Source organism: Condylura cristata, unplaced genomic scaffold (assembly GCF_000260355.1).
Source record: "Condylura cristata isolate star-nosed mole 26May11 unplaced genomic scaffold, ConCri1.0 scaffold00012, whole genome shotgun sequence".
In the NCBI taxonomy this organism is placed as follows: Eukaryota; Metazoa; Chordata; class Mammalia; order Eulipotyphla; family Talpidae; genus Condylura; species Condylura cristata.
The window spans coordinates 33,031,956-33,048,444 of record NW_004567113.1 but is presented as its reverse complement, the minus strand read 5'-3'; the positions used below and the strand labels follow the sequence as shown (position 1 = coordinate 33,048,444).

The window sequence follows — 16,489 nt, the reverse complement described above, 5'->3', positions numbered from 1 at the left end:
ATAAGACTGCAAAGCAGTAATGTGCAGTTCAATGTATAGTAAAGCAGAATAAATCCTACCATTGGCTCAATCATGCGTTGATGAGATCCACGTACCTATCAGCAACGTCAACTTAGCAAGAATTCACATTAAGTCATGTTATTAATAGGCAGAGATAGAAATCTTAAATCAACTTCGGTGATCTTAAAATAATTTTTGAATTCCACCTGGGTTCAGCAGAAAGAACTGTACAATTGATGCACAATGTCACGTGTTGTCGCAGACTCACCATCTTTTTGGAATCATCTCCCACTGACCCCTTCCAGGTTTTCTAAATAAGTGCTTCTCAAGTTTTAATATGGTTATAAATCATTCAAGCTCTTGCTAAAATGCTGATTCAGCTAGAGTTAGTCTGGAGATTCTGACTTTCTATGAAGCTCTCAAGTGATGCCCAGGCTGGACCAAAGAACTTTCAGGTCCCCTTTCAAAAATGACAGCGATTTCCTTTGTTTATCACCAGCCATATTATTGTTAGCCAATTTTATTACTGCTAGAGAAGAAAGATCTTAAGATCTGCTGCCAAGTTTTAATAATTCGAGAAACTTAAAGTAAGAGACTCCTACAACATTTTATGATTTTCAATTATATATACTTTTGTATAATAAGGCCTGATTTGTCATGCTGTTATCAGTACGGATTTTTTTCTCAATCACCCTTCCTAGGGTCTAGCATATAATGCTTAATGTTCTTAAAGTAATCCTGAAACTTTACAAGATTCTAAACTCCCTGCTAAGTTATTAGGTAAAAAATATGCACTGGAATTTTGGAACGTGTTTATTTTGTTGCATTCTTGTTGTATAGTTGTTGCTTCTAATTCCTTTTAAATGGTATCCTGTACATGATGTACATGGTAATTCCCAGTTATCCATCAACTATAAAAATTGCCTGAAAGTGAGGGATATTTTCTCACTTTTATAAATACTATTACATAAAAAGAACATGTGTGGGAAAAAATCATAAGATATAGACATTGACAGTTAACCAATCTATATCTTTGCACACATTATCCATTGTGAAAAATTCCGAGATACAATGACTCTTTAAACATAATACTTCAAAACTAAGAAGGTGGGTGTTGTGCTCTGTACCAAAGCACATTTTCCTTACAGAAAAATCCCCCCCTGAGTCTTTCTCCCAACTTAAAGTTGCTTTAATCATGCTTTAATGATATACCCTTGTAAAAAAAAAAAAAAGCAGCTTTTCAGTCCTGTATAAATTCTGTAGGCCCACTGTCCACGTCAGAGCCTTGAATAGCTGAAAATTCGGTGTCAATAATTGGTTTCAGGAACTTCTCAACCTTGGTTAATCTTTGCTTCAGTTTTTGCTGCATTGATTCATACTCAGCCAGGATACGAGCAAACCTTGTTTGCAAGCGGTCTACTGACCCCTCCATCTGGGTAACCTTCTCTTCAAGATCTTTAGGATCACTTCCAGAATTCGCAATATTTACATCCAGGAGACCATCTTTCATCAAGATTTGCTTCCCTTTCTCTTCTAGCATAGTTTTGGCATCTGGATACTCAGTTAGAGCTTCCATGAGGTCATCTTTTGAAAGACAGAAGAGATCTGAGTAGCCAATACTTTTAATATTAGCTGTTCTTCGATTGCCAGCTTTGCTGCCTTTAATGTTGAGGATGCTGATCTCACCAAAGTAGCTGCCGTCACTCAGTACCACAAACTGAGTGATTCCATCATCTGCCACTACAGCGAGTTTGCCTTCCTTGATGATGTACATCTCCCGTCCAATATCCCCTTTCTTACAAATGTAATCACCAGGACTGTAGACTTGGGGTTGCAATTTCAACACCAGCTCCACCAACAGACCAGCTTCACAATCCGCAAAAATGCGCACCTTTTTGAGTGTGTCCAAATGAACACTGATGGCAATCTCTGCTCTTAGTTTATCAGGTAGGTACTTCAAGACTTCTTTCTCATCCACTGTTTTTTTGTTGGTCCACAGATAGTCAAACCATTTAATAACTCTCTTTTCCATATCTTTGCTTACATTTCGAAAATGCATATATTGCTTGATAGCATCAATTTTTGCTTGAAACTCTGCTCTGGCTGCATTCATGTTGGAAATCATGGAACCTATGTTGCCAACAATGGTAGCAAAAATTAACACTCCAATTAGGAAATCAACCACTACAAAAATATACTCAGAATCCTTTACAGGAGGTGGTGTTTCACCAATGGTGGTCAGAGTCAGGGTAGACCAATATAAGCTGTATACATATTTTCTAGCCAAACGGCCAAATTCAGGGTCATTAAGATCAGGATAGACCCATGTGTCATTTCCAAATCCAATAGCTTTTGAAATAGAATAATATACACATGCATTCCAGTGGATAATGATGACAATATACATAACAAGGTTAGAAATCCTGAAGATGTTTGGGTAATTTGTCCTTGTTTCTGTCCTCTGGAAGAACTCAAATATACGAGAGATCCTTAACAGTCTGTTCAATCTAATTTCTGGGTAGTTCCACCCTACCTTAAAATACAACAGATCAGTTGGTACCACTGATAGAACATCAAGTTTAAATTGCAAGTTTGATTTGTATTTCTCTATGAGTTTAAATTCTTCCTTCACCAGCAGTCCTTGTTCTAGGTAGCCTAAAATAGAAAACACAAAGTTGATTCAGTACTTTTCCTTATCAATAGCACCATGAAGTCTTCTCAACTCTCAACGGACTTCACTGAATTCAAAACAAGAATCAATTTCCAATAAGATTGCTTTTTAGCAATGTAAGGTACAAGTACCAATCAACATATGGCTGGAAAATATTGTTTTGCAGAAATAAAAAGTAAGTTTTTATTAAATATAAAAGTGAGAAATCATATGCATGCAACCTATATATGCAATGTGTATATTTGCTTACATATATATATACCTCTCTAAATTCATGTCCATCCAGCCAGTTATTCCTTTAATGAACAGTGTTCTTGAAACATTTCCTGAATACCCTAACACTGTGCTTAATGCCTCTCATCACCCTATTGCCAGAATCCTAACCCTACCTTCGAAGCTTCGATACCTGGCCTACTGTTTATCATACATACTCATGTTATGCTCCTTCAGTGTAAAGCATAAATGTCCTTCAAGGCTTCATTTTCATCATCTATGCTCACTTCCCAGGTTTAGACATCTGGAGTCATCCCTCCTCCTTCACTACTACTATTAACCTTAAGTATAATATCCAGAAGGTCAGCACACTGATATGTGACATAAGCAAAACCATTTCCTCCTCTACTACCAAAGCTTCAAATAGAACAGAGCAACTACAGCATTGTTCCAGCACACCATATTTAGAAATTGACCCTATTATGCATAGTGCTTCTTAAGAGCTCTATTCTGTGAACATTGGCTACATTTGTATGTGGAAACAATGAGTTTATACCTGCTGAGGAAGAATACTTCAAATAGAAAGCTAACAGATCCTGCCCCTTCATCAATACTGACTCACTACAGGCAATATAGTTAAGGACATCTATTGTGTTTCTTATAAAATTTCTATTAGCTCTCTTTTGGGTACAATATTTTCCCCCATGTCTCAAGGTAGCCTCTGTTACACAGCAATCACTCTTTTCCTGCAGAGATGGCAGAATATTTCTGTTTCTCTATTCCTTTCACCTTGCATAAACCCAATGGATGGGACAATGTAGGAAAACCAGATTCCACATTCAAAAGTTTGCTTAGTAATGCAATCCTTTGCAACACCAAGCCTGTAAGAGGGCACAAGATACTCTGCTTCTTCCTCTAAAATAGATGTTGGTGAGTTTGTTTTTGAAAAATATTTGAACTAAGAAATGACAAATCACAGATATAAGAGCATGAAATTTCAAAATATCCACAATGGTGCATATTACCTGTTCTTGTTCGTACAAACATATCAAGAAGGTAGACTAAATCTGATATGTAATCAAACAAGAGCCAATATTCTAAGTAATCAGACTGAAGTTCATCAAAACATGCTCTGAAAAAGAAAAACTGTATAAATAAAATGAAATGAGGGCCAATGAGAGTAGAAGTCCTCTTTGCATACTTGTTATCACATAGAGAAATATCCCACATGAAGGTTAGGTGGATCCTATAGGCCATTTGGTCCTGGCTTCCCCCAACCTTTTTTTTAAAAAGATTTATTATTTATTCATATAGAAGTGAGGTACATGCCAGAGGTGCAGGGGCAGTGAGAGGCTTCACCAGAGACAGAGTGAGGAACAGAACAGGCAGATTGATGAAGTACACTGCTGAGGGGAGCAGCGGGCAGGTCAGGAGAGGTCTGCCCCGCCATGTAGGTCACCTCCAGGCTGAGGATTGAACCCGCACTGAAGTGGCTGCAGCCAACTTGCAGTGCTGCGTCCTAACCCGTTGCACCACCACGGAGAGCCCCACCCCCAACCTTTTTGAATGTCGAGTGTGAGTTTTCTCACACTTCTGAATCCAAACACTCTTCTGAATCCCAACTAATTGACTTTATGAACACATCTATCATTCCAGGCTGCCAGTTGGGGACCTGGCGGAAAGAGATGAAAAGATCAGGGAAAAGTAATTTCAAAGAACAGATAGACAGAAAGGACTGATGTATGTAAGCACAAAGTTTGAAAGTCTGCGTGATCTATGCTAATGTCCATCAAAGAGAAAAACGCAATGGAGAAGACATAAAGAAACTAAGTAGATGGAATAAGCATAAGTGGTCACAAGGCTAAAGCAAAAGTGTGGGTGAAGCACACTGATGAAGCACACTGATTTTCTGTACCCAAAATTGCACTTGGTTCTGGGTAGCCAAGACATTGACTGTCTAAAATAAGGGGACCAGTACAATTGCTTGGGAGACACATCTTGCTCAAAGACAACCTAGATCCTTGATCTTTTTCTATTCTTGGAAATATTTTTTTCTTGTAGGTCAAAAAATAAGTGAAGCTTCCCCCAAAGTTTTAGTTCAATAATTGACCCATCAAAAGTTTAAAAGTCCCTCCCCTGCCCCATCTCTGTATGGACTTCCAAAGGCATGGAGAACCTACTCCCAACTTCAGCAACACACGCTGAACAGTGTAGCCTCTCTTTACAACCTTAGGAACCGAAAGCTGTAGGTCAAACTGATGAGTCCGTTAACTTGGAAATTAGCAGTGTGTCAAGGCCCACAAACATGTATAGACACCTTGCAATAATCATAGTCCAGTTGTACATAACAGGTAAGGTGATACAGAAGAGCCAGTTGTAGTAGCTGTTTCCTGATGGATCAATAATCAAGACTTCTTTCTTTTCCCTAGTGAACAATTAGAAATAAATAGGAAGGTTACCAAGAAACAGGAACTTTTTTCTCACATATCCAATATGTTATGTCCATCATCCACAACTAATGAAATAGAAATAAATGAAAGAAGTTCACTCTATAGCAGGAAGCTTATCTTGGCATAAGAAACTGGGTAGTAGAAGGATAAATAGTGAACTTACTTGTCTTACATTCAACCATGCTTTAGAATTAATGAAATCCTAGTGTTAGAGTTACTGTAGACACTTCTTTCACTTGAGTCACTGAGAGGAAATAGTGGCGTAGATGAAGCAAACTCTGAAACAAATTCTATAGACCCCTTGGAGAGGTTATGGGATAGCAGGAGCATGAGGCCTTGCCACCTTCCTGCAAAGTAACAACTAACCAGAACTACACTCAGAGGGGGATCACATGGTTCCTTTCTTATCTATATTAAAGGAGAATATAGCCTACCTAGTAAAATATACTTATTTATAAGTGTGTGTGAAGGATTAAGTGAGGCAAAAAAGGACAAGAGGAAAGAAAAAAGAAATGTATGATCAAAGGAAATTTTAAAATATTTTCTAGTATCAAGGCTATATTCTAAGGACTTTCCACTTTTACAACATTAAGTGTTTCTAATAATTTTCTAATAACTGAGCCATGAGCTCAGGTGAACTTAGAAAACAGTGTTCCCTTTGTGGAAAAGTAAAAATACAGCTTTGCAAATCTCACTCACCTTACCCTTGTGAAATTGTAGCTCTCAAATATTTGTTTTTTAAAAAGACCACTCAAAATAGCTGATGGTTTTCTTGCTTGTTTGTTAATTTATTTATTTACATATATTATATCATTACTCATTTTTGTACAATGTTTGATTTTTCCTCTTAGGTATGTTCCCATGAAATTACCATCATCACAAAGACATCAGAAAATGTCTGGTATTTTGTTTCATCTTGTTTTTAAAGATTTATTTTATTTATTTATGCATACAAGAACAGAGGTGTAGGCAGAGGTCGGGGGATGAGGGAGGAAACAGAAGGGTGAGAGGATTCACCAGAGACAGAGTGGGCAGCAGAACAGGCAGATCCACTGACATGCACTGCTGAGGGGAGCAGGAGGCCAGACAGGAAGGTCTGCTGTGCCATGTGGGTCAGCTCTCTCTCTGGGTTTGAACTCATGCCCCAGTGGCTAGCCATAGCTTGATAGCGCTGAGACTTTAACCCCTGTGCCATCAGGGAGGCCCAGAAATTGGCTGGTGTTTTGATAGCATTTGTCTTGCCCTAAACACAGCTTTTGCAATGAGCTCTGTGTCTTAAGAGTATTTACCAAGCAGAACTTACTACCCAAAAATATTAACAAAATTATTATGTTTTTATTTAAATCTTAAAAATTTACGGTAAGATCCCAGGAACCTGGTTCTCCAGTTTTACGCTTACTTTTTTCCAGAGCTTGTGGAACAGAATTAACTATAATCAAGAAAACAGAATAAGGCTACCATTGCTAATTTTAAGGAAACTACAACATTTTAAAATATACATTTGATAACAATTACTCATACTTTACACTTACTATTACTATTAAGCTTCAGAAAATTATCCCTGCACCCAAAGCCTATTACAAATTCATTCCTAATTTCAATACCAGGGAAATTACTTACTCCTTCTTATTTTTGCCTTTCTCCTCTTTCTTTTTTTTCTCTTTGTCTTTTTTCTTCTTCTTCTTTTTCTCTGGATCCTTTTTATATTCACTTTTATCATCCAACTTGCTGGAAAGTGAGATATGTAATTAGTATTAAAATGCCAAAATGATATGAGCAGAAAAATGTAGGGTCATTCACACCAAAATCTAACCTACCTCTTCTTTTCTTTTTTCTTTTTCTTTTCTCCTTGTGGTTCTCTAAAGAAGAAACAACATCTCTGTCACATAATCAAATTACACTCTAATTCCTAAAAGCAGTGAGGTTAATCTTCCCCATGGCCTAGATTGAAGCAGTGCATAACCGTCCACTTGTGTGGGAAAAGAAATGATCCAAATTAAGAATATACACAGGTTCACAGAGAGTCGCCATGCCAGGCTGCTCAGTTGGGGCACCTGGCGGAAAGAGATGAAAAGATCAGGAAAAGTAGTTTTAAAGAACAGGTACACGGAAAGGACTTATATGTGAGCACAAAGTTTGAACATCTTTGTATCCCATGCTAATGTCCATCAAAGAGCAAATGCAATGGAGAAGACATAAAGAAACTAAGCTGACAGAATGATGCAGGCAGCCCTGGCACCAGGTCCCCTGTGCCGGCACAATGTAGATGTGAACGAGCAACCATAGCAGTGAATGGAGGGTGTGCACTGAGCCACAGAAGAAGCAATGGCCAGGGGTGAGCATGTTCATTCTAGAGAAAGTCAGGAATTTCAGCTGAAGCCTTAAGGTCTACTGTAGTTGTAGACCTTAGTTTACCCACTGACTAGGAAAACAGAACAAAAAAAGTCCTGGAAGGGTTATTTGTAAAATAGGTGAATTTTTTGTGTGTAGATAGAAGGCCTGAGCAGTGAAGAAGTGTGTTCTATGCATGCAGAACCCCAGGCACTCGCTCGTTCCCCAGCTCCCCAGAGTGCAGTTTGCTGAACCAGTTTCACTCTCCTCTAGCCTGGAAGAGGCCACCATTCTCAAGGTTCTGCCCACTTCCTCCAGGCAACTATCATCCAGGGATGGAGCATACCCCAAAGGCACCGTCCTATCACCTGGGAAAACTCCTAAGGGCCATCGGTGCCCAGTACAGAGCTCCCAATGGGATTGCAGCACACGGCAACTCAATTCTCTGACATTCCACTTCTCCCTCTGCCCATTTCTGCTCCCCCAACACCCTTCCAGGTATTATTCCTGAGAACACTCCTAGTAACCCTCCATCTCAGAGACCCTCACCCTGGGAACTTGACCTAAGGCATATAGGTTCAGAAGGAAAGTATTATAAGTTTCATTGATCTTTGCCAACCACCCTTGTTCAAAAGGAGACGGAATTTCATGTACACTATAGGCATGGTTTTTCCACATGTATTCAAAAAAAGGGAAAAAATACTACTTTTAAAATGATTAGCTACATTTTTCAGAAATAGCCAAACAACAAAATGATGGAATGATGTCACCATTATATTAGAGTTTGCCTAATAAATATCTGCCAGATTCAGATATATTCCTACCTTTCTCCTGGTGAATTTCTACTTTCTTTAATACAGATTTGGGGTCCCCTGGTAATGCAGTGGGTTAAAGCATAACACTGCTAAGCTGGCTGCAGCTGCTTCAGCACTAGTTTGATCCCCAGCCCAGGAGGTGACCCACATGGTACAGCAGACCTCTCCTGACCTGCCTGCTGCTCCCCTCGGCAGTGAACTTCATCAGTCTGCTTGTTCTGGTCCCCACTCTGTCTTTGGTGAATCCTCTCACTGCCCCTGCACCTCTGGGCTGTACCCAGTTCTGTATGCATAAATAAATAAATCTTTTTTAAGAAAATGTAAAAAGTAAAATAAAATACAGGCTAGATTTTCTATTGTAAGTGTACTTACTGGTCTTTATTGCTGCTGTTGTTAGCATTGAATAGTGCAATGGCACCAGGCAGGTACTGATCCCTGGGAAGTAAAAAAGTACAGTGAACTCCTAATAATCAACATTTATAGAAAGCCCAATGTAAGCAAACAGACTAAACACATTCTTTTCCGTTTTCAGTACTAACAACTGTTTTGAAATGTGAGGCCCAGTTTGTTATCACCTTCAGCTAGCCCCATCCCGGATGCAAGGTCAGTTTATTATCACTTTATCAAGCTTGGATGCAAGGCTCAATTTTTTACTGCCCTAATTCAGGCCTTGTCAGTAAATCTTTGGTCACTCCCAACACTTATCAGGAATTTTTACTTTTTCCTTTCTAGTTATTCAGTTCAGTGCTCTGCTTCTCTGACTGTGCAGATGCTGGAAGAAAGGTCAACTGGAAAGAGAAAATCAAAGAAGATTGGGGTCTGAGGTTTCTCAAAGGGCAGACACAATTATCAGGGGAAACAAGCAGCCACAGTATTATGGCTCTGAGCACTGTGGACAGGACTGCTCATCAGGTCATCACCCTCATCACTGCCAGCATCAGGCAGTAGCCATTTTCCTGGAGAGGAGGAAGGTGATGTAACAGATACAGGTTTTATGGACTCCACCCCCACCCCACATACTGAAACTACAAATTCCATCAATACCAATGAGAAGCATGCTGGGGCCTGAGGGTGGAGCTGAGCAGCTAGGTTGGGACAAAACCGGATATGTGGGCTCTGGGGAGGGGGGGGGGGCCAGTGGCCTCCAGGCTGATGGCTTGTCACTTGACTCTTCCTGACTTTAAGTGTGCTATTGGGGTTCCAAGTCCATGGAACTGGTAGGATGCATTAATTAACTTATCTCTCTTTCCCTCAGTGATTCATTTCCCTTTTCCCTTGTAAATAAACTCATTATTGACCTTTTGTGTGTGTGTGTGTGTGTGTGTGTGTGTGCAGTCAAATCTAAAGCTCACGTGTAAGAACTCAGTCAGGCTATCCAATTGGGTTGCCCTGTATTAGTGAGACAGAAAACACAAGTTACCCCAAGACCCTACACGGTGACTGAGTATGAGGAACATTTGCCAAGCCTTTATTGTGGAGAAGAGACCGCCTTTCATCTAAATCATAGTTTAGAAATAGGTAAGGAGAAAAAGATCACACTACTCACCTCAGAGGTGGTCCCCTGTGGCCTGAGGTGCTTCTAAAGGAATCCCCTCCCTGGGGGGTATCACTCTCTGAGTCTTCATGTAGGGAGGTGCTGTCATCACCATCAGAAAAGGAGCTATAGTCCAGTAGGAAGCAGAGGTGAATCAGGTCAGTACTTTAAACTGTTGCAAAGGAGGAAAACTTCTCATTGAGGATTGTATTGCCTTATCTCTCTCAAATAAACACAAGTTTTAGGGTGAAATGAACACTGCGCAGAATATGTAAGTTAGATCAGCTATAGGCACAATTCAGTAAAATGTTTATAAATGAGAAATTACTTTCTAGGTCTTCCACATATCTGTTGTTTAATGCCTTGGTTGATGTTAATATTTGTCAAATAGAAAGTATGAAATGTGTCTTAGATCATATTAGATGATTGTATGAACTAATTTGTAATAGCACTTCCTTCTACTAAAAAAATAAATTCAAGCATACCTATACACATTCCATTCATTTATGGGGAAAATATTTTAATTTATACTTTTAAAACATGTTAGCATCTCATACTATATGAGTTTTTCCCACATTTATTGATGGCAATGATATCCCTTGAGATTTTAAATGTCCCATGAGGACAGGCCTTCTCTGAGATAAAGGTGTAGCTATTTCTCTATAATGACTGTAACATCTATGCTCATTTGTTAGTCAAGCAATGCTTTTCAAAAATATAAACAAACTCACTAAATTAATTAAATTTCAAAGTGGAAGGTTAAACATTTTAAGCTAAATCTAGTTAAATTTAAGAACTGTGGTTAGTATTAAAAATGTATTGAAAAATACATGAATTTACCTGCATGCTCCATTTTCCATCCTTCTTATTTCAATATCTGGAACAATCACATTGGGAATGTTTACAAAACTGTACTGTGTGTTGATGATATTTTTTTTCATGGTTAGCTTAATATCTGGGGATAAAGAAGTCTTATTAATAGGAAGACTTTATATATAGATAGAGATATATATATCTATGCATATATGTAATTAATCTATTCTTCTAAGACTCTAATAATCTTTCATATGATGATGTACTCTTAACAACTTTCAAATATGCAATACTGTATTTATTTTGTTATTTGCCTTTCTTGTCTTTTTTTTTTTTAAAGATTTATTTATTTATTCATATAGAGCTGGGGTACAGGCCAGAGATGTGGAGGGTGAGAGGACTCACCAGAGACAGAGTGGGGAAGAGAGCAGATCGAGGGGGTATACTGCTGGGGGGAGCAGCTGGCGGGTCAGGAGAGGTCTGCCACGCCATGTGGTCTCCTCCGGGGCAGGCGGGAATCGAACTCATGCGGAAGTGGCTTAAGCTTCTTAGTGCTGTGCTTTAACCCACTGTGCCACCAGGGAGGGCCCTCTTGTCTTTTCTTTAAAGATTTATTTGCCCCTCCCTGATGGCATAATGGTTTAAAGCGCAGCACTATGAACTGCAGCCATGAGTTCAATCTCTGGTCAGGGAGGTGACCCACATGGGGTGGCAGATCTCTCCTGACCAGCTTGCTGCTCCTCTTTGCAGTGTATGTCAGTAAATCTGCCTGTTCTGCTCTCCACTCTGTTTCTAGTAAATTCTCTCAACCCCACCTTCACCCCGGCCTGTACCTCAATTCTTGTATGCATAAGTAAATAAATCTAAAAATATTTGTTTTATTTATTATTTATATTTTTAAAAATTAAGATTTTTTTATTTATGCACACAGTAACTTCGGTGTAGGCGAGAGGTATGGGGGTGGGAGAGCCAATTCACCAGAGACAGAGTTGGGGAGCAGAACAAGCAGATATACTGAAATACGCTGCTGAGAAGAGCAGTAGGCAGTTTGGGAGAGGTCTGCTGTGCCATGTGAGTCAGCTCCCTGGAGAGGGATTGAGCGCAGGCTGCATGGCAATAGCTTGATAGCACTGTCTTTCACCCTGGCACCACAAGGGAGGCCCAAAATTTGACTTTGTTTTTTAATACATTTTTATTAAGGTAAAATTTGTTTACAACACTGTGCATGATTCAGCAGTCTACACCTCTTCAGATGTATGTTAGCACACCATACCTAGCACCAAGGCATCCACGGTCGTCCACCACATCTTTTTAATCCACTTAGCTGACCCTGGGGACTTAAGAGTGTTTCCTTAAGGCTATTGTAAATAGTGCTGCAGAGCACACAGGAGTGTATATGTCCCCTTGAATTAGTGTTTTTGCATTGTTTGGGAGAGGAATTGCTGGACCATGTGGTAGGTCTATTTTATATTTTGAGGAACCTCTACACTGTTTACATCAGGGTTCGAACAGTCTACATTCCCACCAAGAATGTACAATGGGTCCCTTTTTCTCCACATCCTCATCATTCTAGTCATTTTGACATGGGCTTTCTCACAGGTGTGAGGTGGTATCTCATTAAGGTTGTGATTCACACTTCCCTGATAAGTGATGAGCATCTTTTTCATGAGACTATTGACCATCTGCATGTCTTTTTTTTTGGAGAAGTATCTATTTAGAGTTGTATTCATAGAAACACAAAACACATAGTAACTTATGTTTTCTTCAAGAGGAAAATGGATAAATAAATTGATTTGTACAAAGAAATATGTTGGACACTGGCTCTGCAGCAGAAATGTTAGTGAAGGTAAAAATATGTGTTCATCATTAATGGTATAAAAGGAAATTCTCTGAAAATTCATATCCAGAAAAATCCCAACTCTGTGAAAGTTGGAGCTCACCAAGAACTCGAGCAAAGGGATAATTCTTGCTGAGTACTCTCCATTATTCATACTCACAGCCCAAAAGCTGATTGATTCACAGATTCTTCAAAAACACTAACAATCCATTTGTTGCTTGTCCCTCACCCACTGCCCAGTAATGGTAGCCAGAGTTGAACCCTTACTTTCTCTCAGCCCATAAAATTCTGGTGCAGTGTGTCAGAACAGTAAGCAAGGATATTAGAACCTGATGGTCTCACCGCCACTAGACCAGTGGCATGGACGTGCAACTCACCTTTTCATCAGTCATATGTTCTTGATCACCCGAGTTCCTAAGTGCCAGAGTTGCTCCAGCATTTTTTGTCACTGTGTCCTTCCATCTGTAATAGTGGTACCACAGAGTATACAGCAATTAGCCCAGAGCACTCTCCACACCACCTAAGTACAGCTCCATACCCAGCATCCTGCACTGATGAGAACAGAGGGGCTTCCCTGCCACTCGTTTTCATCCATAAAGTTCAGCCTTCACTTTCATGCAGATCTCTCCCAATTCCACATATCCATCCCCACCTACCTTCTTTAACTCCTACATCACATTTCATTCACTAATTTATCCCAGACATTTGGAATACCTCCTACATGCCAACCTCTTTACATAAATTTCTGAGACATCCATTATTAAGCCTTGTGTCCAAAAATGAACTTTCACTTCTTTCTCTATCAAACCAGCTCTTCCTGGCTTTCCTGTTTCTGTTTGAAGAAGTGTTTGTTTTTTTTTCATTCCCTCGTATTCATTTAGAGCTGGGAGTCGGCTACCTTGGGCTCTTTCCTTCCCATCCAGTCATCACTGTCAAGTCCTACACATTCGATTTCACACTTGCTCCTGCCCACACTGCCTCATTTCACTCTAATTACCACGAGGCTGGGTCAGGTGCTTGGTACTGCTTATCTCTGACAAAGATGTTTAGCTGGGTTTTCAGCACTAATATCACCTTCTCTTCCATTCAGCCTGCAAAATACTCTCAAATTAATCTTAAGTGTATCTACTACTATTTCCATGTGCTAAAGCTTTCAACATTTCGCCACTGTCTAACAAATTGTTACCCTCTTTTCTTCAACAGAACCTGAATGTTCCTTTCCTGCTCACTCTCCCTTCATCCAACACTTTAATTCTTCCCAAAAAGATGTTCCATGCGATGAAGTGCTGTGTAGTTGTGAAAAGTAACTTCTATATGAATAGGTATTGGAAGTACTCAAATATATAATATACCACTATGTGTAGAGAAAGGAGGTGTGTTTGTATATATATGTATGTATAAATATATACATCTGTGTATTTATAGATCACATACACAGATGTATCTATACATACACACATGTATGTATGTCTGTGCTGTGTATCTGTGTCTGTGTATATGTGTATGAGAGAGAGAGACCTTCCTTTGCTTAATTGGGCAATAGGCATGAAAGGGGGGATATTTTATATTTTTTAATTTTTGTATCATGAAAATTAATTACTTTATGTATATATACAGCGCTCCCCATTTCAAAATGCAAGACAATATAAAATACCATCCATATTTCTAGCACCAGGAATTAACAATGCTAACTTTTGTCTCTTATCAAATTTGCTTTTTGTGGTATATGGGGAAAAAAAGACAAAACCTTATACCTAAAGTTTAAGCCCTTTTAGTAAACCACTATCTCCCTGTATTATTCTTGTCTTCTCCCTTCCCTATGCTCCAGAAGCAACCAATACTTAAATTTGGTATGCACCCTTTCAGGCCTTTTCCACACCTACAGAGGCATCCATAACCACAGTACAACCTCAGTATTGTTATTGAAGTTTAGGAAGCAGTATCTTCCTCTATGATAATCCTGTAACCTGTTTGTTTGTTTTTTTCACTCAAAATTATGTTATGAACATTCTCTATGCTAATATGTATCGGACTATTTCTTTTAACATCATTTGTTAATAGTCTAACATAAATGCTCATATTTTGTTAACTTTTTTCTATTTAAGTTTGGTTCACTTCAGTTTTTTGTCAACTCTGCTACAGTAAAAATCCTTTACATGTCTCTGTCTCCTTGGACACGTGCAAAATGATTCTTAAGTATGTATCAGATAGTGGAATGGCTATTTCTAGTTTCAATTTGTTAGAGCCAGCCAGATTGCTATATTTCCCCTGCTTCCTTGCCAAAACACTGTCAGTTTTAAAGTTTGATGAGTGAAAACTTGATGAGTTAAAATTTACTTGGATTGGACCCTCCCTAGTGGCACAAGGGTTAAAGCACAGCACTATAAATCTATGTGCAGTTACTGCAGTACTAGCTCAGGTCCTGCAAGCAAGGTGACCCACACAGTGGCAGACCTCTCCTGACCCGCCCGCTGCTCCCCTCAGCAGTGTACTTCGTGAGTCAGCCTGTTCTGCTCCCCACTCTGTCTCTGGTGAATCCTTTCACGCTTTGCACTTCTAACCCGTACCCCAGTTCTGTATGCCTAAAAATAAATGAATCTTTTTAAAAAATGTATGTGGAATATAGTTTTTGATTTGCATTTACTTGTGAGGTTGGACAAATTCTTATGTGTCTATTAATTTCTTGGATCCCTTCTTTGTGAAGTAGATGATTCTATTCCTGGCTGATGTTTTATACTGGCTTCTTTCATACACTCAATATTCAACACATTTTAATAATAAATACCTGCCAGATGCTAGGCATTATCATTATCCCCAAGTAAATATGTCCCCCAAGCCCTCTAACTATTAATTGCATCTTAACTTTATCTTTCTGAATCAGCATGAAATTCTGCCATATACTAATGCCATTTGTGCATTTTAGTAACTGTAAACTATCTAAATCATATAGCAAAGTATCTGCTTACCAGTTTATGACTTGCAAAGTAGTCTAACTCCTTTATTCTCAATTAGTTGTCAGCATAACTATGTAGTGATTCATAATAAGCTATATTCTATGTCACCCAAGAAGTGGATGACTATTGGATAAAACTGAAAACTGAATTGAGGAAGACTAGCATCCACTTTGTAGAAGCACAATCCATATACATTATGTAGTCCAGAACATTCACATCACCTAAGTATGACCGGAGGATTGTCAGTGATTCAACATGTATAAAGATTTTTGTATGTTGACTCTTTCTGGAGTGGAATTATGTGTGAATGTCTCAAAAGATTGTTTTATTACTTACACATAATTTGTCATATAAGTAAGCTCTCTTCTCTACTAGGTTAAAGCTGTTCTAAAGAAAGTTACTCCCATCTGCTGATGCATCCTCATAAAATTATGCATAGCAATGTGCATTAAATTAAACATTTACTTATTGAAAATAATAGTATATACATCCATAGTGTCTGCATCTTATATAATCAGCATGCATTAATTGTATAATAAAGGGATAAATCTCATATCTTTTCTCTCAAAAGAACACTTTTAGCAACTTGCAAAAACTCTCATGATATAATGTTAATGGGAAAAAAGCAGACTGTTAAACAACACTTATGACATCATGTCATTTCATTAACAATTGTATATATGTGCATACAAAGAATAAACGCCTTCATGTTAAAGATGCTAAGGTTTTAGCGGTGAGATCATCAGTATGTTCAGTCTTATATGTACTTGTTCCTAATTAATTTTTTTAAAGATTTATTTATTTATGCATACAGAATTGGGGTACAGGCCAGAGGCAAAGGGGTGGTGAGAGGATTCATCAGAGACAGAGT

General features: G+C 38.8%; 1 protein-coding gene across 1 annotated transcript in view; it reads right to left on the bottom strand.

The window, feature by feature from the left end:
- Positions 1-1,240: 1,240 nt before the first annotated feature.
- Positions 1,241-16,489, bottom strand: part of CNGA1 (cyclic nucleotide gated channel alpha 1) — a 25,821-nt gene continuing 10,572 nt past the window's right edge. The window contains exons 2-10 of the mRNA XM_004681482.2: positions 13,042-13,126; positions 10,855-10,969; positions 10,027-10,140; positions 8,853-8,915; positions 7,152-7,193; positions 6,955-7,062; positions 5,202-5,309; positions 3,910-4,016; positions 1,241-2,655 (exon numbers count right to left, since the gene is read on the bottom strand). Of these exons, the coding sequence (XP_004681539.1) occupies positions 1,241-2,655; positions 3,910-4,016; positions 5,202-5,309; positions 6,955-7,062; positions 7,152-7,193; positions 8,853-8,915; positions 10,027-10,140; positions 10,855-10,955 (2,058 nt within the window). The 5' untranslated portion in view covers positions 10,956-10,969; positions 13,042-13,126. The remainder of the gene's footprint in view (positions 2,656-3,909; positions 4,017-5,201; positions 5,310-6,954; positions 7,063-7,151; positions 7,194-8,852; positions 8,916-10,026; positions 10,141-10,854; positions 10,970-13,041; positions 13,127-16,489) is intronic.